We start from the raw sequence: 25747 nt of genomic DNA, 5'->3' as shown, positions 1-25747 counted from the left end.
GTTCTGCGGAAATGCCATGCAGAGCCCGGGAGATGATCTCAGGCTCCACGTGGCATTTCAAAGAGGCAGTGCCACACGGAGCCCAGGATCAGCTATCCAGTGCTGCCCCTTTGAACTGCCGCTTTGAAGTATCTCCTCTTCTCCTCCCACCCATTTGCTGCCTCTATCAGATAGAGGCAGCAAGGGGGGAGGAGGGGAAGCAATTAGTCAACTCAACTATCCGATAGGCATTTGCTTATCGGATAGTCGACTAGTCCTTAACATCCTTAGTCTAAACGCCACATGTATGTAGGGACCAAATTAGAAAGGCCAAGGCACAAAACCAAATTTAACTAGATAAAGCTACAAAAGGTAACCTTAAAACCTTTTCAAATACTTTAGGAGGAGGAAGCCCAGCAACGGGATGCCCCTGTTACTTACTGGAGGGCGGGGGACAGAGAATGGCAGCACGAACAGAAGATGGTTTGTTTTGTACTGTTGAGTACGTGTAGTATTGAAGTAAAGCAGTATTGCAAATCCAACTAATATCCCTTTAGTAGAAGTTGGTAACTACTGTTGGCTCCCATGTATAAGCAGCTAGAAAGGTATCCTCAGTGACTGTGATATATGGGTCTTGGAACACCTAAAGATCCACTGTGAATTAACCAGAGTGTCAGTCCAGGACTCGAGAGGTAGCGTTGTTGTCCTCTTATCTCAGAGAGGAAGTGCTGCCATTTTCACTTCTATATTTGTAATGAGTCTTTATACTGTGACTTGCTCTCCTTTGTTAAACGTGTCAGATTTAGACTCTGGAGCAGCCAGGTACTACTGTCGCTACATTTGTAATTGCCTGTAGAGATTCTTATTAGCAAAGGTTCCCTTTTTGATTTAAAAGATGGTGCAAGGTAGTAGTCCTTGGCAGATCTAGCTATAGGCAATATTCACTGACCTTACCTGATGTTGGTCTGAGCTTTCTAAATGGGCAAGCTTCAACTCCCCATGTATAAGCGACGCTGTTTCAGTTTTGTATTCAGTGTTATGCTCTTCCTAGGCAAACCCAGTCACAAACACAACGTCCAAAGTTTAACACCAGTAATTTCCTGGAAACCTCGTTCAGGTCTTGGTTCCAAACCGAGTGGCTAACTGTTGGTTTAATTGGGGTCACATACAGGTCTTCAAAGTTGAGGTGTTTGGATTGAGGCCCATTGGATCATGTTGGGCCTTTTTGTCTGCTCGATTAGAGCACCCATTATTAAAAGTTTGTTCCCTATATGGTACTGTTAGATTGATTATCACCCTTTTGACTGAGCTCCTTAAGTCGATTTAAATTATCACTTGGATAAGGCATGTTTTCTAATCCTTTGATCAGTCTCATGGTTCGTCTCTGAACCTTCTCCAATTTATCAACATCTTTCTTCAGTTCTGATATCCCCAACTGGAAGCTGTATTCACACCAATGGCAAGTAAAACAACCCCTTTACTCATGCTCAGGTGTCCCCTGTTGATCCATCCAAGAGTTTTAATTGGCCCTTTTGGCCACAGCATCACACTGGGAACGCATGGTTAGCTTGTTATCCGCCATGTCCTCCAAATCTTTTTCAGTAACCCACTCCCAAGATAGAATTTCCACTATTGTAAGTGTGACCTACGTTCTGTGTTTCTTGATTGGGTACACTTACATTTCACCATATTAAAAAGCATATTGTTTGCTTGCACCCACTTACTAAGTGATCCAGATTGCTCTAAATGAATCACCTGTCACCTTAATTATGTACCACTCCTCCAACTGTCACCCGTTGATTTTTATCAGAGATGGTTTTATGTTGTCTTACAGGTCCTTAATAAATGTTATGTTGTAGAGCAGAGAGCCGATTCCTGCAGGGCCTTACTGAAAACATGCTCTTTGATGGGGATTCCCTATTTACAGTTACATTTGAGACCCATCATTTAGCCAGCTTTTCATCCATTTAACATGTGCTGTGTTAATTTCATATCCTTCTCTTGTATCAAACTTGTAAATCAGAAAAAAAGATAGTTACAAAGGCCCTATTTTCTGTAAATCTGTGTTGATTGGCATTTAATTAATTATCCTCATTTGATGCTTTTTTAATAAAGTCCCAAATCAGCTATTCCTTTATCTTACCCAGGATTGTCTCTGACAGGCCTGTAATTACACAGGTAATCTTGTTTTTTACCCTTTTTAGGTATTGGCTCAACATGAGCTTTCTTTCAGTCTTTTGTAATTTCACTGGTGTTGCAAGACTTTTGAAAATCAGCATTAATGGTCCAGTGAGCACCTTACTCAGCTCTTTCAAAAGTTTGTTACAAGTTACCCAGACTTGCCAATTTAAAAGATTTCACTTCAATAGCTGCTGTTCAGCATCCTTAGCAAAACTAGTGCAATGAAAAGTCATGGGATATGATTACATAATCTGATTTTCCCCCGAAATACAGAGGTGTTCATTGATTTCTGCTGTCTTATTGATAATTCTGCCATTTTCATCTCATAATGGGCCAATATTACTAGAATGGGTTACCTAGGTAGGTAGGTGGTAGAATCTCCATCCCTAGAGGTTTTTAAGTCCTGGCTTGAATGATTTAGTTGGGATTGGCCCTGCTTTTAGCAGGGGATTGGACTTGATGACCTCCTGAGGTATCTTTCAACCCTTTTGTCAGGATTCTTTTTATTCATAGTATATTTAAACTCTTTATTGTCCTTAGCTTTGCTAGCTCTAGAGATCTTATTTTGTCCTTTTGCTTCCCTTATCGATTTTCTACAATTATAGTTTCTGACTAATATTCAACTATCATCAGTTTCCCCCCTTTCTTACATTTGTTAGTTGTGGGAGGTGTTTGGGGAAGGGTGGAGAAGGTTATAGCTGTCGTCACTTTCTCACTAAACCAAGTCAGTTTTTTGACCAATATGAGGATCTTTAATGTGGCTTTTTGGACATTTAGCAGTGTTCTTGAACAATTCCCAATTATTACGTTTTCTGCCCAGCTGATTTTTGGCTTGATTTATTTTAAGCTTTGTGAAATTGGTACAAGTGATCATGACTTGATCACATATATAATATCCAGACCAGTCATATAAATACTTGGTGTTTTAAAAGGGCCAAAGTTACTATTTTTTTTCTTTCTGTTATCAGTTCTTCTGTCAAGACTAATAAAAATTAGACGGTTTCCCCCCCAGCACTGTCTCCGTGGGGGGTAGGGGAGACAGAGGTATAGCGGAGGACCAGGTGCGAGACAGGAATCAGCTGATTCTCGGCTTGCGTCCAGTCCCCCCTGCTGCACTTGTGCTTTTTAAATGTATTAAGAGCCTGGTGGCTCTTAATACATTTAAAAGTCAGAGCCACAGCAGGGTTACCTCTCTAGGGCCGGAAGCTAACCCAGCTGTTGCTCTGCAGTTCCCCCTATTATCAGCTAATCGACGGAAATGCCATCGACTAGTCGATTAGATGATTAAACTCCATTTAACATCCCTTAATATCCCTATTTCAAAATAATGCTGCTGTGTAGACATGGCCTAGGAAATAGTCTGATTTGGGGCTTGCTATTTAGAGAAGATAAAAATCGTGTCTTGAGCCTGTTAAAATGACTCCACTTCAATTCATTCTTTGTTTTCACAGCTTCTAGTGGAAATTCTTATGAGACCAACTCTGATTACACAGAAAAAGAAACAGAAAAGTAAGTAAATAAGGTTAAGATTAAATAGCTGTTTTTCAATACCTTGTTCCCCCTCCAATTATTTATATCTATTTTCAATACTAAGCAAAGGATTCACTTTTCCTGAATATGAAAACTGTCTCTCGCTGTGGCGCTAATTTATGAGGAGCCGAGTTATAGTCTGTGTGTGTTAAAGCATCATTTTAGTGTCTATATTTGGTGCATAAACTTGGTTTCCGGTTATTGGCATGTCCACAAATGTTAGAAACTTTAACTGAAGTTACTGGTGACTATATAGCTCCTACTCAAATGTTCCAGAATGTCATCCCTAGGATACACAACAGGAGTTGGCTTCCCTGACTCAACTTATTTTTCCAGAGATGTAGTGACTAGACATTTCCTAACTCTGTAATAAAGGGAGTGTGCCAAAGTGAACTCAGTGGTTGCTTCAGAATAGCATTTTGTCTGCTGGAGCAACTCAGTAGGCTCAATATTTGTATTTTTCATCTTCCATGTCTACCTGGCACTATCTCGTGCTTGCAATGCCTCTGGAAGAAGTATTATGGTATCCTCCTCACTTCTCAAGTGAAGAAACTGAGATTCACAGGTGAAATATCAAGATAAAATCTGTCAAAGGTTTTGTTTACGCTGGGAAAATGTGTCCTGTTTGAAACCGTGTTAGCTGGTTGTGGTTAATCCGAGGAGGGGGAAGACTTGAAGATTGATATTTGTTTGGATGTAGGTCAGAATTAGCATGCCCTATAAGAAGCCCTCAGTCTGTTAAATCTTTTGGACTGTACTGGTTGGGTATCTCATTAATTATTTCTAATTGCTTGCTTCATTGCAGCTTAATTTTTTTGCATCTGTTTCAGGCTATTTAACTGAATATATTAAGTCCTCCTACCTAATGCTTTGATTGTGGTACAGGAAGGAAGTGTTCTAAAACTGTGTAATCGATTGACGTCTTATTTTTGCTTTGTAGTAAGTGATGACCTGATCAAGGACTGCTTAAGCATATTGTACAACACTTGCATATGTGTAAGTACTGCCTCTTTAACAATGTGTGTTCCTCTTCTTGGCAACAAACATGGTCCATGGTTCAGCATTGGCTGCACGTACCTCAATAAGGAAACAAAACCTATTTGCTTTAAAACATAATTTAAAGACCTGCTGCAACGCTAGTTTGGAACCTTGTTCCAAGTCTGGTTATCTATCTTGACCTACCGCATTTGGGCATTTGTCTAAGTAGCATTTTATTTATAGGCCTTTCTGTAATACACCACTGCAGTAGCTGAATGGCCTGTAATTCTGGCACATGATTGTGGATATTTGTCTGCATGTTCATGTTCCCATCTGAGAGCTATTTTCAGCTCTTGTACAGAAATATCATCTGGAAAAATGTGTACCCACGTCTTCATCTGAGCGTTTTGCCCTCCGTGCAAAAGCCTCATCGACCCAAGGAGTTAGGAGCCTGATTCTGCAGACAGTGCAGGTGCAGAACACCCTTTGTCCATCGGTGGCATCTGAATGCCGAGGGAGGGCTACTGGTTAGAAGTCTACTGAGAGCTTGGCTCAAATATTGTGGCCTAAAATCAGGGTGAATTGACTTAAATCAAGACTATTTAAATCATCCCCAAAAATCATTGATTTAAATCAAATTATCAAAAAAGCGAAGAGTGACTGTACTTAGAGTGCACTTAATTTTGGATAAGGCCCATTGAACTCACTGGCACTTCTGTTTTTGACAACAAGAATAGAAAGGGATTCCCTTGGGAAAGCTGAAGTTAAATAGGGAATAGACTTAGGACATCGCCGTTGGTGTCTGGCCATGATGTTCTGAAATAAGGCGCTTGTACTATATCCCTGTCTCTGTCTGAGTGGGTCTGTCTGTCTGCAAGTCTGTTTGTTCAAGAACGCCTCCAAAATGGGAAGAGCTAGGATCACCGAACTCGGCAGGCAGCTTCCTCTTCTCCTAATGTAAAGCCAGGCCAGGGTTTGGTTGGGCCAGGAGCTCAAGAAGTGCTGGGGATGGGTCTTTCTTCCATAGCATGGAAAGGGAGGGGAGGGATGTGATTCAAGAGGGGCCACTGGGAGCAAGGAAAACGGAGGGGAGAGCTTTCCTGCAGAGTGGCCACTGGGGCAGCCGCACCACCAAAGGTGTGGCCAGCAGGGCTGGGGCTCCGCCATCTTGCCTGCCAGCCCACCAAGTAAGTAGCCCCCCTGTCCTAAACCTACTGTGACCATGTGCCCCTTTTTTCCCGGGACAGTCCCGGATTTAAGGGTTCTGTCCCGGTGTCCCGATAAAGGAGGCAAATGTCCTGGAAAACCCGTTGGGATCTGGCTACAAACGGCACCGCCATTCCCCCCCCTCTCCGGGACACCCTCGCAGACACCCAGCGCTAGCGCGGTGCAGCAGCAACGCCCTGCTTCCACCCAGCACGTAAGTGGCTCCTTTGGTGCTTTGCACGGGCACCCAGGGCCACTGCCCGGGGCCAAGGTCCCCTGCATCACGTGCCATTGTCTGGCACGTTTCTTCCCCGCCGCCCCTCCCCATGGCCCTTCCCTCCTGCTGTGGGACCGCCAGTCTGGCCACGCTGCCGCCTCCGTCTGCAGGCGGCCGCCACCGCTGCTGGAGGAAGGAGATAATCCCGGCAAGCTGCTCCTGGGAGCAGCTGCTGGAGTTCCAGCAGAGACCGCGCAGAGCCCGGCTGGAGCGCTGCGGAGTGGGGTAAGTTCGGGCTCTGCTGGTGCGCTCTCTGCACGTCCCTTTCTCCCCCTGCTGGGGGAGTGGCAGTGCACGGACCCGTTCAATCTGCTGTGCTCCGCATGGTGGGTCTGGGGGGGTGGGGGCTTGTGCTGAGGGGAGGGAGCAGGGCAGGAGGAGAAAGGGGAAGGCACCAAGGGACAGGGTGGAGAAGAGACAAATGCCGGGGGGCTAAGTGAAGACAATGAGGAAAAGGGCAGGAGGGGAGGTGGAGGGGAGAGGGTGATGCTGGGAGAGGAGAGAGGAAGGGCATTGGGGGCAAGAGGCGGGAGGTGCTGGGAGAAGGGGTGAAAGGAGGGGTGGGCATGAGGAAGGCGGGGATGGAGCAAGTCGTGTGAGGCCAGAGAGGGGCATGCGGAGAACTGGGGCAGAGGGTGGGGAGGGGGTGGGCATCAGGGAAAAAGGGCAAGGGGGGATGGGCAGTGAGGGGAAAGTGGAGACACCAGGAGGGTGCAGGTGCCAGGGGATTCTGGGGTGAAGCAGAAGGACAGACACCTGCAGGGGAGGGACCAGCACCAGAGGGGAGGGGATGAGGAGGGGTAGCTCACATGATCAAAGGGGCTGCTGGAGGAGTGGGTGCACGGGGGAGAGAAGGGCTGGTGCAGGGGGACAAGTTCCAGGAGGGCTGAGGGGAGTGAGAAGGGCAGGAGTTAGGACAGCAGAGGAGGGTGTGGGGTTAACTTGGGTGCCACAGTGGCACTTCCGAACAAGCCCCATGAACTCAGTACTGGTGCACAACACAACATTCATTCTGCTCATGGGAGGAAACTTAGAGCATGTGTTCCCAAACTGGGGGACGTGCCTCCTGGGGGGGGGCGCGGTGACCCTGCCACCCTCTCGTCAATCCCACCCCAACTTTTGCTGCTATTTTGGGGGGGGGGGAGAGGGAGGTGGAGGCATGAGGATTTCTCAAATCAAAAAGGAGGTGTGATGCTGAAAAGTTTGGGAAGCGCTGTCTTAGAGGGAACACTTCCCCCAGTCTCGCTGCGCCCCTCCCCCCGAGTTACTGACACACACGTTGGGTTAATACAGTTGCAGGATAGTTGCGTGGGGGGGGAAGGGGGGAGGAAGATGGTGGGAAAAGTTCTTGGGGGGGCGCATATGACGTCTTTTACTTCTGGTCATGTGTCCATCTTGACCCCCGCGAGCGTTACCTCCAGTGGCGTGGCAAACGGAGGTCGGGGTGTGGCTAATGGCGATCAGGGGCATGGTTAACAGGGGTCAGGGGTGTGGCTAATGTGTCCCTAATTTTGGTTCAGAAAATATGGTCACTATACCTAAACCCTTCTGGAGGATGGGGGGGGGGGGAGTCCCTGCAGGCTGGGAGGGTTGGCCATTGGAGGGGAGAGAGAAAAGGGCTGTGCCAGGTGGGACCTCCCACCCTGAACCCCTCACCCCCAAAATCTCACTCTTATGCTCTTCCCCCCCCACACACATACATCCCCGAGTTCTGCGCCCCTACACTGTCAGCCCCAGCCCTGAAGGATCCAGGCAACACCAGGTAAGTCTGCTAGTAAAGTAAAAAAATAACACGCCCTGGTATCTCGTGCAGTTTTCAGTACTGTCATCTTGAGTGATGACTCTAAACCTAGTTAATGAAACACGCAAGCCATAAGGATTAGTTAAACTGAACTTTTTTGATACTGTAGTTGTAGCATGTTTGACATGTGATTTAATTGTACCTTATTTTTTAAATGAGAAATCTAATATTTCAATGGTTTTAAAAAATCAAAATATGGTTTTTAATCAATTTGTATCCACCCTGCCTAAATGGCATCTCTAATGACTCATAACCCTTCCGTGACTGACTAATCACAAGGCTGAGGCCATGCGTAAAATACAGTGGTTGTAATGGCATGCTGCATGTAATCGTTAGGTTAGAACCCCTTTAGAGAAGCTGGACTTTCCCTTAACCTTCGCAAAGCATTAGTACACAGTGTTCTCAAATCAATGGAGACCCTGTGAAAGCGGCAAGGGCTGGTCTTTGAGAATTCCAGTGTGGTGATCTACTACGGGGGGAGAGGGGATGGCAGCATTTGATCTACAGACCTTCACATTTGCAGTCTATAGAATAGCACTGACTGACTAACTCAGTTCAGTTGTAGTACCTCTGAATTATTGGGATGAATTCAAGTGGAGGTTTCCTTCTTAGATTATAGAACTGAAAGGAACCTTGAGGTCGAAGTCCAGTCCCCTGACTCATGGCAGGTCCAAGGTTTCACAACCTCTCTAGGCAATATATTCTAGGGCTCATCCACCCTGACTGTTAGGAAGTCTTCCCTAACGTCCAGCCTAAATTTCCCTCGCTGCAGTTTAAGCCCATTGCTGTTTGTCCTAGCCTCAGGGGTTAGGGAGAACACTTTTCCTCCTTCCTTGTTAACAGCCTTTTAAAAACTTGAAAACTGGTATGTCCCCTCTGACTAAACAGTCGGAATTCCTTCAGTCTTCCCTCAGGGGTCACAGTTTCTAGATCTCTTCTCGGGCCTTCTCCATTTTGTCCACAGCTTTCCTGAAATGTGATGCCCAGGACTGGGGACAGACAGTTGAGGCCTAATCAGAGCAGGATGACTCCTCGTCTATTGCTCACAATATTCCAGTTAATACATCCCAGAATGTTTTGGGAGGGGTGTGTGTGTGTGTGACACACACACATTTAGCTTATGATCCTTTATGACCTCTAGATCCATTTCTGCAGTACTCCTTCCCATTTCCTGTAAATAATGAGGAGTCCTGGGGCATGGTAGAGACTAACAGTCTTCTAGGGCATAAGCTTTTGTGGGTAAAGCCCCCTTCATCGGGTGACTTGGAGTGGAGTTTAGAGGCCTGGGAGGTGTATATATAAGAAGAACAAAAGGAAAAGGGTTCTTGTTCCTTCTTAAGTGGTGACTTTCATTTGTCCTTACTGAATTTCAGCCTATTTACCTCAGACTATTTCTCCAGTTTGTCCAGATCATTGTGAATTATGACCCATCCTCCAAAGCACTCACAACCCCTCCCAGCCCAGTACCTCTGCACACCTTATAAGTGCTCTCTATACCGTTATCTGAATCACCAATGAAGATATTGAAAAGAATGGTCCCAAAACTGATCCCTGCGGAACCCCGTGTGGCATGCCCTTCCATCATGACTGAACCATTGAGAACTACTCTCTGGGAACGGTTATTCAATTTTTTTCCCCCTCTTCATTTAGTAATCGGCCTACCCCTGTCCTTGGTCTTCCTCTTGCTTCTGATATATGTGTAGAATGTTTTCTTATTACCCTTGGTCTCTAGCTCGATTGAGCTTGTTTTATGCCTTTCTAATTTTGCCACTCCATACTTGTGGTGTTTGGTTTTTAAGATTGTCTGGTGTCTTGGTGCCATTCTGGATTAATTCGCTCTGTATCTAGGTGTGATATCTGTGCTGATATTTAATCCACTTGATCAATACCATATTGTTACAGGTTTTTTAAGAATAGTTTATATAAAAACCTTGACCATCCCTGATAGGTGTACTTGGCCCTGCCTCAGTATGGGGGCCTGGACTTGACCTTTTCGGGTCTTTTCCATGATACGGCCATTAGCGGCGGCTCGTCTTACTGAACTCTGAACAGACAGCTTTTCAAGCATTTTGGGTAGCATTCAAAATACTGAAACCAAATAGCAACCTTATTTCAGCCAGGGAGCTGGGTGAAATTCTGGCCCCCATTGAAGTGGGTGCAAGCTTTGAGCAAACTCTGTTCAGCTGAGAACTAGGTGAGCAATTGGACAAGAGATTGAAGACCACTTCCATAAAAAAGCTTAAGGCAGCTGTTCTCTGTTACAATAGAGCTAAAGCCCCAGACCATGCAGGGTCCAGCTGTGCGGCACTTAATCTTGTGCCAGACAGGCAAACCCTTCCAGTCAAAATGGAGCTTTTCATGCTGGGGCCTGTAACTTTGGCAGGTCCCATGTTAACCTCAGGTGAGGATTAGCTGAATTGATCTCCCTGAGAGCACTTCGCCAAGATCTAGCGCCTGCCAAAGAGGTAACCAAGAGTGTGTGTGAAAGTGATTTGTTACGTATGCTTATCTGATTGGCCAATGCAGCTGCCTGCTGCTGTGGTGTGTACTATAACGTTGCTTCGCTTTATTCTAGACTGAAGGAGTCACAAAACGATTGGCAGAGAGAAACGATTTTGTATTGTTCCTGTTCACATTGATGACAAACAAAAAGACATTTCTACAAACGGCAACACTTATTGAAGACATCCTAGGAGTCAAAAAGGTCTGTGGATGTTCCCGATAACAATGGTTGTGTAACCATTCAGGCTTGTAGGGGGGAAAGTCAGCTGTGTTCATAGAATTTTTGTGAACATACATTGAAGAAAATGTGTCATTTAGTGTAGAAGTAAAACAGTGTGGGAGACTTTTCTAACCCTTTGTAAAACCTCGGACAGAGTACACTTACGGTCTTATCTACTCTGTGCTGTAACCAGGTCAGGGACCACAGTTAGGAGGTCTCTTGACACTGTTGCATTGGTAAGATAGACGTGCTTCTCTTCGCTGAGAACTGAAGAATGCATGTCAGGCTGCTTTCCAGATAGTCTTAAAAGGAGCCTTTTTGCCATAGGCTGCCAGTCCATGTGGTGGCTTTTCGTTTGCTCTGAGGTAATATTCAAGACTTTGTGCAGTGTCGCTGGGTATGAGAACAAAAGTTCTGCCTTAAAGGGATGCAAGATTTAAATTACTGGTAAGCAAGAAGCAGAGTGTTAAGAAAAATTCTATTACATTTGAAACAGCATTTAGTGGGTTGAACAATGAAAATACACTTGTCAGTTTGACTCCTTCTCATGGAATGAGGCTTGCTAATTCCACAACTTCTGGTTTTTAAAATGTTTGTTTGTACTCTAAAAATTCTATTCTGTAGCCCTGAATAATATGACCAGTATCCCTTCTAAGACGGAAGGAATACTGCAAACCTAAGTATTCCCCTTCCTCCGCTAATAGCTCTGCAGTGGTGAAATAACGAAAGTTGAACTTCAGTGTCCAAAGAATTTCTGCCTTCTCCGAGGGCTTTGGGCTGCAGGGCAGGGGTGGGCAGTAACGTCTGATGGGGGTGCCAATCCAAGGTTTTGGTGAGTGGTCAAGGGCTGCACTTTTCTATGAGGGGGGGTGCAGGGTCTGGGACGGAGGTTGGGTGCAAAAGGGAACTGGGGTAGGGAACTGGGGTGCAGTAGGGGATGTGGGGTCTGAGGGAGTTGTGACCTGGGGCAGGGGATCAGGGTGCAGGGTCTGGGATGGGCTTTGGTGCAGGAGAGGATTCTGACCTGGGGGAGAAATGTTGGAAGGGAGAGGGTGGACGTGCCAGAGGCCAGCTCTGGCCAGGAGGCACTTACCTCAGCAGGTCCCAGCAAAGCAGCGTGCTCAAGCAGGCTTCCCTACTGCCAGAAGCCCCGTACTACTCTATAACGTGGTGCTGTGCACTGCAAAATCTCAGCTAGGAGATTTCGCTGGGGGTGAGGGCAGCACACAAAGCCTTCTCCCCTCTCCTGAGCGCAGAGACACAGGGCGCAGTGAGATCACAGGGGCAGGCAGGTTAAAAGGCTTGGTGGGCCGGAGTTTGCCTGTCCCTGCTGTAGGATTTGTCTTTTCCTGAAATTCAATATTTATGGAAATTCTCACTATTGGGATGTACACTTTGATTCACTGTTCTGAAGCGTGCTTAGACACCTGGCCTGATCTTTCCGTCTGATTACTGTTCGGAATCTTCTCTTGCCACAGATGACACTATAACTTAAAAAATCCAACAGCGCCCTCCATCTAGGGATGCATTTAACTTCAACAAGTTTGAGGATACTGACAAACAAAATATCAAAATAGCTAAAATTGGATTTATGCTTCTTTTTTACAAGTCTGGGTGGGGGGGTTAGTAAAATGATCTCTTGTGAACTGGTGAACACTTGGCCTTTTAGCCTTAGTTTGGGATGCACAGCCCCTTTCAAATTGTGCCCCCCATCTACCTTTGTGTAGGACTAAATGTAAAACAATTTAATCCTGTTAGGGAAGGCTTTTACATATTCCCTCTGTTACTGTTGGTTTATTTCATCAAATGACCAATGCATTGTTTTGTCTTTTGTAGGAAATGATACAGCTAGAAGATATTCCCAATCTTGCAAGCCTAGTATCCAGTTTTGATCAACAGCAACTTGCTAATTTCTGCAGGATTCTTGCTGTCACAATTTCAGAGCTTGACACGGGGAGTGATGACAAACACACGCTTCTTGCTAAAAATGCACAGCAGAAAAAAAATTTGGGTCCTTCTCGAGCTGAAGTTAACCAAGGTAAAGTGTCCTGGGTACTGGAATGTTGCAGTCAAAGCATAAGTCCAGAGGAGGCAAAAAGGAAGAAAGAAATCTTCTCTCCATCCTGTCTGAGGCTTTTGTATTGTGATATTGTAAGCTTTCTTCATTTATGATGCCTGTTCCTTTCATTCTGCATTACATGATGGCTCTTACAAAATCGCTACCAACAAAGAACCGTTTAGTTTGGTTATAATCGTCACTTGCACTCTAGAAAGTAGCTGAGTAGGCGTTGATGGTTGATGTGGAGGGAAGATGGCTTGATGCTGTGCGCCAATATGGAGGTGATCGGTGACCTATATCGCTTCTGTATTGGGGCAGAATTCATTCTGCACATGGCGAGCGTGGGGCAGAGTTGGAGTGTGTGGCGGGAAGGACTCTGGCTGGGAGTGCAGGCACTAGGGGAGGGCTGGGAATGAGAAGGATCTGGGACAGTCTGCCCGAGGGAGGAAGAGGATCCCTGCAGCCCTCTCACCACAGTAGCTTGGGGCCAGGTGAGAGGTGCCTGTCCGTGGCTCCCAGCCGTGCAGCTTAGAAAGAAATTAGGTGGCCGGCTGGAATGTCTCTGCCGAAGGGGTAGCCAGTGTCTGCTGCCCAGGCAAGCATTTCAAGTAGCGTCAAGTGGCTTTAACTAATATTTTGCTCTCGAGCAACACGTCTGTCTCCTTCCCCTTAAGGAAAACAATAGCCGATTTGGCTCTGGCCACATCACCCACCAGTTGTTACTCCAGCACGGGGGAGAATGCAACTTGCCCCGGGAGGGATGCCCCGTGCATGCTGGTGGGAATGGGAGCTCTAGCCTGGGAGGAAGCAGTCCTACATTCTGTGCCTGTCCCTGAACTAACGTGGTTTGTGACTCTTAGGCAGCTTATGGGTATGTCCCAGTTTCCAGCTGAGCTGTGCTGGAAGGACTATGGATCGATCGCTCTTCGGGGACTTAGGATTTCTAGCCTGCACTTAGGCGTGTTAATCAAGACCCTCGTGTGACTCTCCAGGTCGATGCTTTTTCCCTTAGTTTCAGGAGTTAAGTTACCACGTTTGCAAGATGCTTTTGTGTTAGATAGCAGAAGGTGAAACCCATGTCTGAGAACAGTCCGGACCACAGGCTGAACTAGGCATTGTTCTGTGCAGAACTTCAAGATGGGTCTAGTTGTTGCTGGAAATCCTTGAAGCAACATGTGTGCAGCTTTTCCGATTGAGTTGGTGGTTTCAGAATAAAACAGTGTTGCAGGTTAAATAATTTAAGCCGTTTCAAACAGTCCTAGGTGCAATCTGTTGGTTCCCGTTTTGAGCTTAGATTTTTGGCAGAACAACACTCGTATTAAGGACAGTGAATTAAACAAATGGCGGAGATAGTTGTATGCATAACTTCTTGCATTTAAAGTCCCTCCCTGATGGGTCGTGATTTTGGCTTGTTTCCCCCAGAGGTACCTGATGACCGTTTGGGAAGCATTGGGAGCCGAGAGTGCTCAGCATCTTTGAACATCCTGTGAACTTTCCTGTTGGCTTGAACACCTCGAAGTTGCATCTTGAAAGTTTCTCTGAGGCTCCTGGTTTACTATAAACCTTCTAGGCTTTAACCGTATAGTCATTGAAATGCCGTCAGCGGGAAGGTGGACTGGTTTCAGTCTTCGTGCTGAAATTCTTTGAAATAGCAGCCCCAGGCTCTGTGGTGTAGGGACTCCAGGAGGCTCCTGTACTTAGAATCCTAGCACACTATGGCTGGAAGGGACTTGAAGGGTGGAGACCAGTCCCTGCCCCATGGCAGGACCCAGTGCATTGAGGGGTCGCAGTGTCTTCTAAATGTTCAGCTTAACCCACATCTGCAAATAGCAAATTCAAGCCCTGCAAGTGGGCTGGCCAGGAGAGATCCTCCTTGCCCTTCTCTGCAGTTGTTCCCTGCGCTCTACACTGGCTGTGGGCAGCAGAGTAGCTGCCTCGGAAGCTCCCGGTAAAGCGTGTGCTCGAGTGGTGGCTGCTGGATGGTGGCCAGCGGCTGATCTGTGCTGCAGTAAGCCCTTACGGCTGGCGTGCCAAGGACCCCGCTGTATTCAAGCGAATGTGCACGTTTTGAGGCTGATTGAGCAAGTTAACCGAATAAGTCCTTGATCCTACAGATGCTTAACTCTTGGGCACTGCCGGAGTCTCCACGCACGCTCAAAGGTGAACCATGTGCACGCTTGCAAATTCTTATACAATTACATTGGAAATGTGGGGTTGTTCTAACTTCAGAATTCCATAACTGATGTGCTACTGTTGATGCAGCTGCTGAAAATGGCCCTTCATGGGCTAAGGGCCTTGCTGTTGAGTGCACAAAGATGAAGATTTAGCATAGGAATACATCTAACCGCTCTGTATTAGATGATAATGAAGACCTGATAATATGTATCTTTCCAAAAGTCTTTGAAAAACAAAAATTCAACATCAATCCACCCTGGGTGGAAAAGGATTTAAATCACCAGTTTTTAATCATGAGTTAAAGCAGCAAGCAAGAAATCTTGATTTAAATAATTGATTTTGATCTTCTTTTGCATTGTGCTTTAGTTACTTTCCTTTAGTTGATTTGCCATGGGTGGTAATCATTAGGACATGTGGCGGTTTTGGGGGGGGTTCCAACTAAATATAGCTTCTCTGCTACATTGGGTACTTCATTTTGCCAACCAGAAGGCTATCTTGTATCTCTACATTTATTTAAGCAGTTATAGAGATTTAAGAATGTGGAAATATGTTAGGAAATGATGAATGATGTTGGTCTTACATTTTTTTTTAAACTTGTGTCAAACGCTATTTGGATGGAAATTGGATATCAATTAAAAATGCAAAAACATTATTTTATTGATTTAAAGCTACCTTAAACTTCCTCTTATATGTAAGTATTCTCTGTAGTTTTGAATTGTACTGATCATCATGTCCTTCATGGAGGGGGGAACATTTCAACTCGCAATCAGTTTTTCTTTGAATGAGCTGGGTACTGAACTGAATTAGTTGAAAAAAGGGAAATGAAAGAGAATTCTTTGCATCTGTAGAAGAGGCAACTTCTGTTAGCCAGTTTAACACTTCAACAAATTGTGGTTCAAGGTCCTTAGCCAATTACTTGCATCTGTTCAGTGACCTGGTTCTTGAAAACTTCAGTAGTAAATGCATTGGTTTTGGGGAACGTTTTTCTCTTATTTAAAGAGTGTATGGTAAGTTTAGCCTGAGTTTAATTGCAAACGAGTAGATGAAAACCTATGTTGTTTCACAGAGGTAGTCTGTAAAGGGTGGGGACTTGTAATTATTTTTAAGAAAAAATGGAGAACTTGACGGTAACAGACTGCACATCCAGGGGATGATGGAATCTGGTCTTTTAAAGAAAAGTTCTCCTCCATATAGTTTGCTGTTGTATCACTTGACATTGATTCAGTGGATGTTCAGAGTTGAGTTACTGCATGTGCTGAGACGGGTGGTGGTTGTATTGCCTTGGGGGGTTGTGTAGATTTGCACAGGTGGCCACTAGGACTGGGTGCTACTGTGAGGGTGTTTAAGGCTGTTGTAAGCGCTGCTGGCTGTGGCATGAATGGTGTTGAAGAATTGTAGCAGTTGAGCAAGGGAATCCACCCTCTCTGCAGTCTTCCTCATACAACTGGTGAAATTGTTGCCTGTTAATGAGCTGCTGAGTGGTGTTTGGTTGAGTTCCTTCGGATATCACAATGGACAATGTTCCCACTAATCTTTTCCATCCATGTGCAGAATAAATTTGTGCACCAAGCCATGTGCTAATGTGCACCACCAATAGAAACACAAAACCTTGCTCTGGGCGCTCCTCTAAACAGCTGAGCAGTATTTGAATTTCTCTTGGGCAACTGCACAAGCGCACAACTTACAGGGAACACTGACGAGGACTCTTGAGGTGGCAGGTTTTATTTATAGCAAGTTTAGGCCTTAAATCGTAATAGCCCATGTTAATTTCAAACGAGCTGTTGCATGGGTGTACTGCATAAAGTGAAAATGGCTGAGAAACTTAAATATGGGACAGTAACAGACTGAATCCCGGTGGTGATGCAACTTGATATTCTTAACAATGTTCTCAACCACGTGTGTAGCTGTTTCCATAGCTTCATGTGGACGTACCAGATGTTCCAGGGTTAAAAATCCATTTTTTTTTAAATGATTTGTTTGCCCAACCTGTCGTCTCTCTCTACCTGGCCTCCCTCTTGCTGCTACTGATGGCTCATCAAGAAACCAAAATTTGGGCTTTATCAGCAATATATAATTGGTTGTACATACTGGTTTGTACTTCGATAGGAGCATTTTGGAAAGTGAATTTGCCGTCTGGTATGTAGTCTTCGTTGGTGGTTGACTTTTTTGTTTTCCTATTGTAGCTACGCTCTTGAATATTCCCGGCTTTGTTGAACGATTATGCAAGCTGGCAACAAGGAAAGTATCAGAAACAACGGGTACTTCCAATTTTCTCCAGGAGTTAGAGGAATGGTACACCTGGCTGGACAATGCACTCGTTCTTGATGCCCTGATGCGAGTAGCAAATGAGGAAGCAGAGCAGAGCAGCACAGGTATCTGTCTCAAATCTCTATACCCATTGTTTACTAATCTATAGTTTCACTTGTAGAATAGCCGGGTTCCTTCCCCCGCCGTCTTTAAAAAAAAAAAAAAAAAAAAAAAAAAAACCAACCGTGTGGAACATAGTATACCTTGATATGTCTCCTATTTTACTCCGATGTGTTGAGTGGATTTTTGTACCTCTATCCTGTGGAAAAGTTGACATTTCAGCTGTCCAAAGTGCTCCTTCTGTAGCGCTATGCCTACAGTCCTCAGAATCCCTCTTCCACAAGAAGAATGTTTTATTTCCATTTTACAGATGGGAACAACTGAGGCATGAGTTAAGCAATTTCCTCCAAATCTTCAGCAGCTTGGCTGCAGCACTGCTTTACAATCCAAGCGTTCTGGCATTCAGCGCTATGCTCAGGCAACTCAGTGACCTTCATACAATGAGAATTAATTTGGATAAACTGTTTATTTCAACAAATTACTTATTTTACATCATCTCAATGCAGCTGGAGATGGCAGCTCATACAAATGTAGGGCTGGAAGGGACCTGGAGAGGTCAAGTTCAGCCCCTGTGCTGACAAAGAACCAAGTAAACGTCAGCCTTTCCTGAAGAGTATTTGTCCTATTCTTAGTCTCCAGTGATCTTCCATCCTTTCCTTGGAAGCCTGTTCCAGAGCTTAAATACCCTTGGGGTTAAAAAGCTTTTCCTGATCTCTAACCCAGCTCCTCCGTGCTTCCTATTAAGCTCATTACTTCTTGGCCTTCCTTCAGGGGACACGGAGAAAGTGGTTTTTTCGAGTGCTAACCCTGCAGGTGCTGCACACTAACCATCCGTACATCCTTGCGCCAGTGATGGGAGATTTTTGCTAGCCAGGCCTGGCCGTGCTGCACATGCTCAGTTGTCTCGTGGGGTCATTGGCGCCCACTTCTTGTGTGTGTGTGCAGCCCCCTCAGTTCTGTCTCTGCCATCCCCGGGGCTGACTCCTCCACCCTGAAATGTGAGATGAAAACCTTGCAATAGTTATTCCCGCCACCTCCCCATAGCCCGCCCTCCCTCTGCTTAAAAAAAGGGGAGAGGGAATAAAGGTTTTTTTTAAAGCCCTTCCTGTTGTAACCCGTCGGATGATTGCTCCATTTAACAGGCAGCATGCCGGGCTGTTCCTGTCATTTGTGATGGACACTTACATAAGAACGGCCGGACAGGTCAGCCCAAAGGTCAATCCAGCCCAGTGTCCTGTCTGCCCACAGTGACCAATGCCAGATACCCCACAGGGAATCCTCACAGGATCCCTCCCGTCTCCCACTTCAGGCTTGGGCTGGGGTGCCCGCCCTGTGGGACTTGGGACCCAAGGTCTGTGGTCACAGGCGGACTTGTCCCTTCTCGTCTGTGTCGGGGCTCAGGGCAGCGAGGCTGGTGTCCGACATTGTGCTCGTTAAACACGCCGGTGTTTGTCATGACACAGCACCATAGCAATTGTCTGTATCTGCAAACAGGGCCGTGTCGCGTACCTTCGCCTTGCATCGCACGGACATTCGGCAGGCTGGCGGCTGCTTCCTGTGGCCAAGCTGTATAACAGTCTGTGGTTAGCACTGACCCCACCTCTGAACCGCCTGCTTGCGAATCACCTTATTGGAGCACACACAAGCAGCCAAAGAAAAAACGGCTACATCCCTTCTCGTGACTGTTGTGCTTTGGGTTGTGATGCTCTAGCTATTCCAATTAGCGCTGTGCACATGCACGGTAGCGGGAAGATTTTCCCATAGCAGCGCCTGTAGCGTCAGCCCGGGTGCCTCTGGGAGTATCGCCTTCGTGGTACCCACTATAGAGCCCAGGCCAATAGAGCGCCCTGTTGACCCAACCCCTCCTCAATTGCTTCTTGCTGCCTGCTCCAACAGAGGGGCGGTGGGACCGGCATTGCAATGGACATGAACAACACATCTTTCCAACTCAGAGCATGGCTCCCCCATGGTAGAAACCTCTTCTGACAGAGTAAACACTATTACTAAATAGCTGTTGTCCCACAGTGAGAGACTCCTGTGTACGTGGAAAAGATTCTCCCTGCAGTGCCAACAAAAGCAAGTGTCTCCTACCTCAGCGCCCTCTTTACGGTCCAGCATGTCATTGCGTATCATGCGGAGTCCTGAGCACCCTTGCGGCTGTCATGACTCTTCATGAACCGATGGGCAGCTCGTTCATCTTCTCCCACCGTATCACCAAGAGCTTTCTTATGGGAATCCAAACACGTCCTGAAGTGCAGGGCGAACCTTACGCCACCCTGGGACCTTAACCAAGTCCTTAGGGGTCTCCCAAGCCCTCCATTCGAAGCCTGGGCCTCATGCTCCCTCCTGCACATGTCGATGACAGAGGTATTCCTGGCGGTGATCCCCTCTGCCAGTTGAGTAGGTGAAGTAACAGCCCTTACGGCAGACCCTGCCCACACTAGCTTACGAGAGAAAATCTCACTCTGGGCAAAATCTTAGGGTGCAGGCAAAGTTGCTTCCATGTTCCACACTTATGAACCTGTACGCTTGCCTGCGTGCTTTCCTAAACCACACAAGGACGCCCTCGAAGCTTCCCATCACACGCTCAGCGTCAGACAGGCTGTGGCCCTCTCCTGGGTAGAACCAAATCATTCCACAAATCCACAGGATTGTCTGTCTCCAGCGACCGGAAGGTGCAGCAATCTCTTCCCAACGACTCTCCAATGGGAGATCTAACTGTGTTCACGCCTGCTACACAGGACACACAGGGAGTCCCAGTGCTCGTCACTTGTGCTGTCCCCCTTAGCTCTGTCCTTCAGCATTGTACTTCCGGAATGGGTTTTCAGAAGCAGTGAGTATTGGCCTCACTGCAGCCCCCACTGAAGATAGCTGGCCGTGAGGTAAGCTACCTCTAATTCACGATTTCTTGTGCAGGGGTAAGAAGTGACACATTGTCATTAGGCATTTCACATTTATAATCTGTTAGTTTTGTGTGTGAAATGCTCTTTGGCTTATCAGAAAGCGAGTTATTTAACAATATATTTGAGGTACAAAATATAATGAAGGATCCTAATATTCTCATCTAAACTACCAGTGGTGCATTTTTCCCATATTGAGAGTCTTGCAGCAAACGTGGGATTGCTTATTTGTCTCGTGACACATCTTCACTTTTGCTAGGAAGATCTTGAAGCAAGTGTCCCGCACATGCAGAATTGTGGTGTTTGCTATTATGTAAAGCTGTGACCGGCCCTCTCCTGTTAGTGCTGCTTTGGGCTTATGTCTCTGACCTCTTATCTAGAATCTTCAGATGAAAGTGGATTGGCCAACACCTCGGCAAGAACTCAGCTGCCGCAGTCCATGAAGATCATGCATGAGATCATGTACAAGCTGGAGGTGTTGTACGTTCTCTGTGTATTGCTGATGGGGAGACAGAGGAATCAGGTAAGTGGCTACCTAGGTGTTCATCGAACATTCTTTCTCTGACTGCTAGACCGAGGTGAAACCTACCTGGACCCACCACCATGCGCTCCACATTTTGTAGTGATGCTGTACCGAAGTCACTGGTTAGAAAGTACCCAGGCCATGGATTTCGTTGCTATACAGAATGCCAGCTGTGGCAATGATTGACTAGAATCCAATTAAAAACGCGGCGCGGCCTGTTTGAGTTGGTCTAAACAGCTGGCCAGTTTGAGGAAGATGAGTGAAATGAGATGGACTGCTGGAAAATAGTTCTGCTTCCTGGAACGCATGGGCTTTGTCGACTCTGCTGTATTTAAATGAGTGATGATATAGCCTCTGCCATGGATAGCTGCCAGCCTTGTTTTAATGCTCACTGGAGCTTCATTTGCTCTGTGGACAATCCTTGGTAACTCAAACACCCAGCAGTCTGCAGGAGTTGAGGGTAGGAGTCTGCCGGGAGCCTGGCGTTGGTGGGGAGGGCACTCGGGAACCAAGACTGCCCTAGTCAGGTTGGGAGTAGATCTCTAGATGGCACCTCACCTCACGGGACGGCACAAAGCTCCCTGCCTCCCGTAACCCCCTGGCCTTCTCCCTCCCTTCACTCATGAGGAGTGGATCCCGCAGCACAAGTATCCGGCGTGACTGGCTGTCGCCCTCGTGTCACATGGCACCCCCCATCTGGGCCTTGGCAGCCTAAGAGGGGTGCTCGAGGGGTGGTGACTGTAGCAGGCCCCCTTTGCTCCTGCCTCTGCTGCTTTTAGCAGCCACTCGGAGACCCTGGAGCTTGCAGTCACAGTGCATGTCTGCAGGGCGCGCTCCCGCCACCTGCTTCACATACACAGCTTGGGCTCTCAGCCTTAGGACGGGAAGAGCGGCCCCCCGGCCCTCCTTCCCTGGGCCTGTGTGTAGCCCCAGGCTCCTTAGTCTGGCTGCTCTTTCTCACTTAAGGTTGCCAGATGGCTTAACCAAAAATACAGAATCCCCCCCCCCCCCCCAATGAAACACCAGGGAAAAGATTCTGTTTGGGGGGGGGGGGGGGAGAGACTAAAGTTATTGAGCAAAAAAAAGGACCCTGAGTTAAGCAAAAAAAAAATTTTTAAGCGTGGCCCCTTTAAAAAATGCTTTTGAGGCCTTTTTGGCCCTAACAAGCTGCCGGTGGCTGTCCGCATCTTGTCTTCCTGCTCCGGGCCAGACAGCTCCCCTGTGGAACCCGGTAAGCACCCAGGATTTTAGAGGTCTGGTATTTTCTGAATTTTTTTACTGGACACGAGACACCTGGCACAACCCTATTTTCACTCGCTGCTAAGATACGGGCTTTTCTAGGCAGCTGCAGTTCCCCTGCCTCACTGGCAGCTGGAGTGACAGACGGCTGGCCCAGGAGCTCTGCCTCTGATCGGCATTTTCTGTGTTAGAAAGGGACCAGGGACGTTCTGCCTTGCTGGCCACAGAGTCCGCTGCTTGTGCGTTGCTGATCAGTTCCCTGTAGTGCTTCAGGATCGCGTTCTCCACAGCAGCTAGGACACTTGGCACTTTCCACTGCTGCCTCAAGGGGCCCCCCAGAAGCAGGGTTCTGCCGTAGGAGCAGCAGGAAAGACGGGAGGGTCCAGGCACTGAGTTACTAGATAGTAGCTGAGTGCCCCTTAGCACACTGAAGGCTAACTTGCCTCTTGCGGAATACACTCCTTCCTCAGAGGAGCCTTCATAAATTCAAGCCTGAGTTTTGGTGGTCTCCAAGAAACTGGATCACGTGGTTCTGTTCAAGGGAAGTGGGCAGAATTAATTCTTGGGGGAGGCTGAAGTCTTCCCTTTGGGATTTACCACGTCTTCTGCAGGGAGTAAACCCCATGCTCAGTAAAGCATTTCCGTGTGTCTGTTCAGAGTTCATGGAGCTATGCCCAGCTCTGTTCTGAATTGCCTTTTTCCCTTTAGGAAGGCATCAGACAACCAGACAAGTTGAACATTTTTTTTTTTTCCTCGACCAGGTTCACAAAATGATAGCAGAATTCAAATTGATTCCCGGCCTTAATAACCTCTTCGACAAGCTGATCTGGAGGAAGCATTCGGCATCAACCCTTGTTCTGCATGGGCATAATCAAAATTGTGACTGTAGTCCAGTGAGTACCCTAATTTCACAACATGCAGGGTAATTTAGATGCTACAGTTGTAAACTTGTCCCTTGGAGTTGCCGTGGTCCCATTGATACCAGAGATGAGGTATTGCTTTACCTGCACACTTGAAGTAAACTTTGCTTTGTTGTGGGGTTGGGGGAGGTGGTAAACTTTAGCTTGATGTTGCGTTGCACACCAAAACTCCCCCTTGCACTCCTATCTCCCTTCTCTTCTGTTTCGGGGCGCTCGTGAAGTGTGGCTCTTCCTTCCTTGCGCTGATTGCTTGTCACGCTCAGGATGCTGTGAATGCTTTTACAGTCTAGAAAGATTTGACTGCCCTCGCCTGAGACCTATTTGTCCTCTGCTTCTCATTCGTGCTGATGCTGCAATATGTATTGTACGTATTTTAAAGGGCTTGTTCACCTTCTTTCTTGTAGGACATTACTTTAAAGATACAGTTTTTGAGGCTTCTTCAAAGTTTTAGTGATCACCACGAGTAAGTATGGGAAAAATAAGCTTACAGTAAATTGTGTGTAGTGGCGTCTCTTGTTCCCTTGAATTAAACTGTTGAGCATCCGCAAATGCACTTAGATCCCTGCTCAGAACTGCCGTAGTGAAATGTCCCATTGCGGATGTTGGTAAAAGGGACCTTTGAGTCCATAGGTGGCTCTCCTCCCTCAGAATGAGCATTGAGCCCGGCAGTGGTGTGGCACGCAGGCTCTGTTGCAGCTCTTCTTAAATAGCAAAATCCCGGCCCACGTGAACTAGGGATGTTGGCGCGTAGCCGAGTAGCCGTTTAACCCTGACGCTGGTGCCTGCCGATTAATGGGATCTGCTACACACGGCCAGGGAGGCTTCGCTGCAGGCTCTGCAGGGTAACGCTAAGCTGCTGCAGAGCCCGCAGCGCCTGAAACCGCTGACGCTTTCAGCACTACACGGTTACCGTGTTCAACAATTTAGATCATCCCTAACATGAACAGCTACATGTCATGGCTGTTTTCTGCGAGCGATAAGATGATGCAGATCTGTCTCGGGGTATAGCTCGAGGGACGGAACACATCTTGCCAATGTGTATTTTGCTCTAGGCTGTAACTGGCAAAATCCAGACTTGCCATGTTTTGCTGTTTTTGCTGGCCGGCCCCTTTGGTGGGGCAGGTAACGTTCCATGGTTCATCTTTTCCCTTGGCACTGTGGCATTTCTTTGTCTGACCATAGGCGTTATCTGTGATGCCAGTGCTCCCGTTCCATAACCGCCCTACGTGACTAACGAAGTAGGACATTTCTCTGGATTGTCAGATCTAGCAAAAGGCACTTGTACGTTTTCAAAATGGGTCCTTGGGGCTCCAACCTGAATTTGTCCCCATAATTATGGGACATGCTATGTAGCTTCCTGGCATTATCAGACCCACAAATATAGATACTTTATAATGTGCAGGAAAGGCCCACATGGAGAAAACTAATTCAAGAAAATACAAGGAGTCCAGTGGCACTTTAAAGACTATCAGTTATATTGTGGCATAAGCTTTCCTGAGTTGCAACTCTCTTCATCAGATGCATGAAGGGAAAGAAAAGGAAATGGAAGGTAAGGATACAGAGATGGGAGTGTTACGTGAACTAATTCAATCCAGGTGGATGTGGAGAAGGTGATGAGAAACCAAAAGTAGAAAATTGTAATGAGCCATTCCCAGTTCCTATTCAGACCTATTCCAATGGTGTCAAATTTGCATGTGTGTTCCAACTCAGAAGTTTCACGTAGCAGCCTGGTTTTGAGGTTGTTTTGCTTGAGGGTGGCAGCTTTAAGTCTGTAACTGTCCAGGGAGGCTACAGTGTTCTCCCGCTGCCTTTTGCATGTTACCATTCTTGAGGTCTGACTGTGTCCGTTTGTTCTTTTGCGTAGAGACTGTCCAGTTTGTCCAGTGTACATGGCAGAGGGGCATTGTTGGCACATCATTGCATAGATCACAGTAGTAAATGTGCAGAAGAACAAGCCTTTGATACGGCTGGTGTGGTTAGATCCATGATGGTGTCATTGGGGTACATGTGTAAACAGAGTTGGCAACAGGGTTTGTTGCAAGGACAGGTTCCTGGATTAGTGCTTCTGTTGTGGGCGGGAGGTGATTGGTGAGTGTTTCAAGTGTGTTCTCACATATGCCTTTGTATTGCGTTTATTTTCTCTGCTTTTGATATTTGCATTTCCACATCAAATGGTACGGATGGGACACTTCCAGCCTGACTTAGCTAGCTTCATTAACACTGGTCTCTCACACCTGGAGTCTGGATTTCCACTCCAACACCTCTGATGAAGTGGGTTTTACCCATGTAAGCTCATTGCCTAGTATATTTGTTAGTCTCTGCGGTGCCACAGGACTACTTGTTTTTGAAGTTGGACTAACCCGGCAAACCCTCTGAAAAATAATAAGTTGAATCTCTTTAGCTCATGAAGATTGGAATCGGCTGAAACGAAATGGAAAGTGTGGAATCTAGAGCAGAAATGTTAAGAGAATGGGTTATTAACATTAAATAATAGGCAAGTAAAGTCTGTGTTAAGGCATGTAAATGACTGATAAACTGGAGTTACCAGAAAAGCAGATGAAAGCAAGAAACTGAAGAGGGCTCAAACTCAGCTAGTGCAGGGGGAGAGGACTCACCTGAGCCCTTCTGTTACTGGCTAAGGATTTCAAGAATTCCCTTTGGAATAGTGAAAGGTGTTAGAATTCCATTGCAGAAACCTATTGACCTGGAAGGAATCAGGTACCATGTGGCATCTCCAGCTGATGCTAATCAGGAGGGTAAGGAGTTGAAAGCCATAGGGCATCTGAGGAACAATTTGTATTTTTCTCTTGGTCTTGGCCCAGCATCTTAAACTAGGGGAGAAGTGCTGACCAGTGCTCAGGGCTTGTTAGCCCATGAAAGCAAAGCCTGG

The 25747-nt window shown here is 46.6% G+C and overlaps 1 protein-coding gene across 1 annotated transcript in view; it reads left to right on the top strand.

The window, feature by feature from the left end:
- TRPC4AP (transient receptor potential cation channel subfamily C member 4 associated protein) overlaps positions 1 to 25747 on the top strand; it is a 51600-nt gene that overhangs the window by 17709 nt on the left and 8144 nt on the right. Inside the window, exons 4-11 of the mRNA XM_075901491.1 lie at positions 3612 to 3669; positions 4631 to 4686; positions 10528 to 10656; positions 12511 to 12712; positions 17092 to 17280; positions 20556 to 20698; positions 22699 to 22830; positions 23262 to 23320. Coding sequence (XP_075757606.1) covers positions 3612 to 3669; positions 4631 to 4686; positions 10528 to 10656; positions 12511 to 12712; positions 17092 to 17280; positions 20556 to 20698; positions 22699 to 22830; positions 23262 to 23320 — 968 coding nt within the window. The remainder of the gene's footprint in view (positions 1 to 3611; positions 3670 to 4630; positions 4687 to 10527; positions 10657 to 12510; positions 12713 to 17091; positions 17281 to 20555; positions 20699 to 22698; positions 22831 to 23261; positions 23321 to 25747) is intronic.

This window comes from Pelodiscus sinensis, chromosome 18 (assembly GCF_049634645.1).
Source record: "Pelodiscus sinensis isolate JC-2024 chromosome 18, ASM4963464v1, whole genome shotgun sequence".
Lineage (NCBI taxonomy): Eukaryota > Metazoa > Chordata > Testudines > Trionychidae > Pelodiscus > Pelodiscus sinensis.
This window is presented reverse-complemented; position numbering and strand designations above follow the sequence as displayed.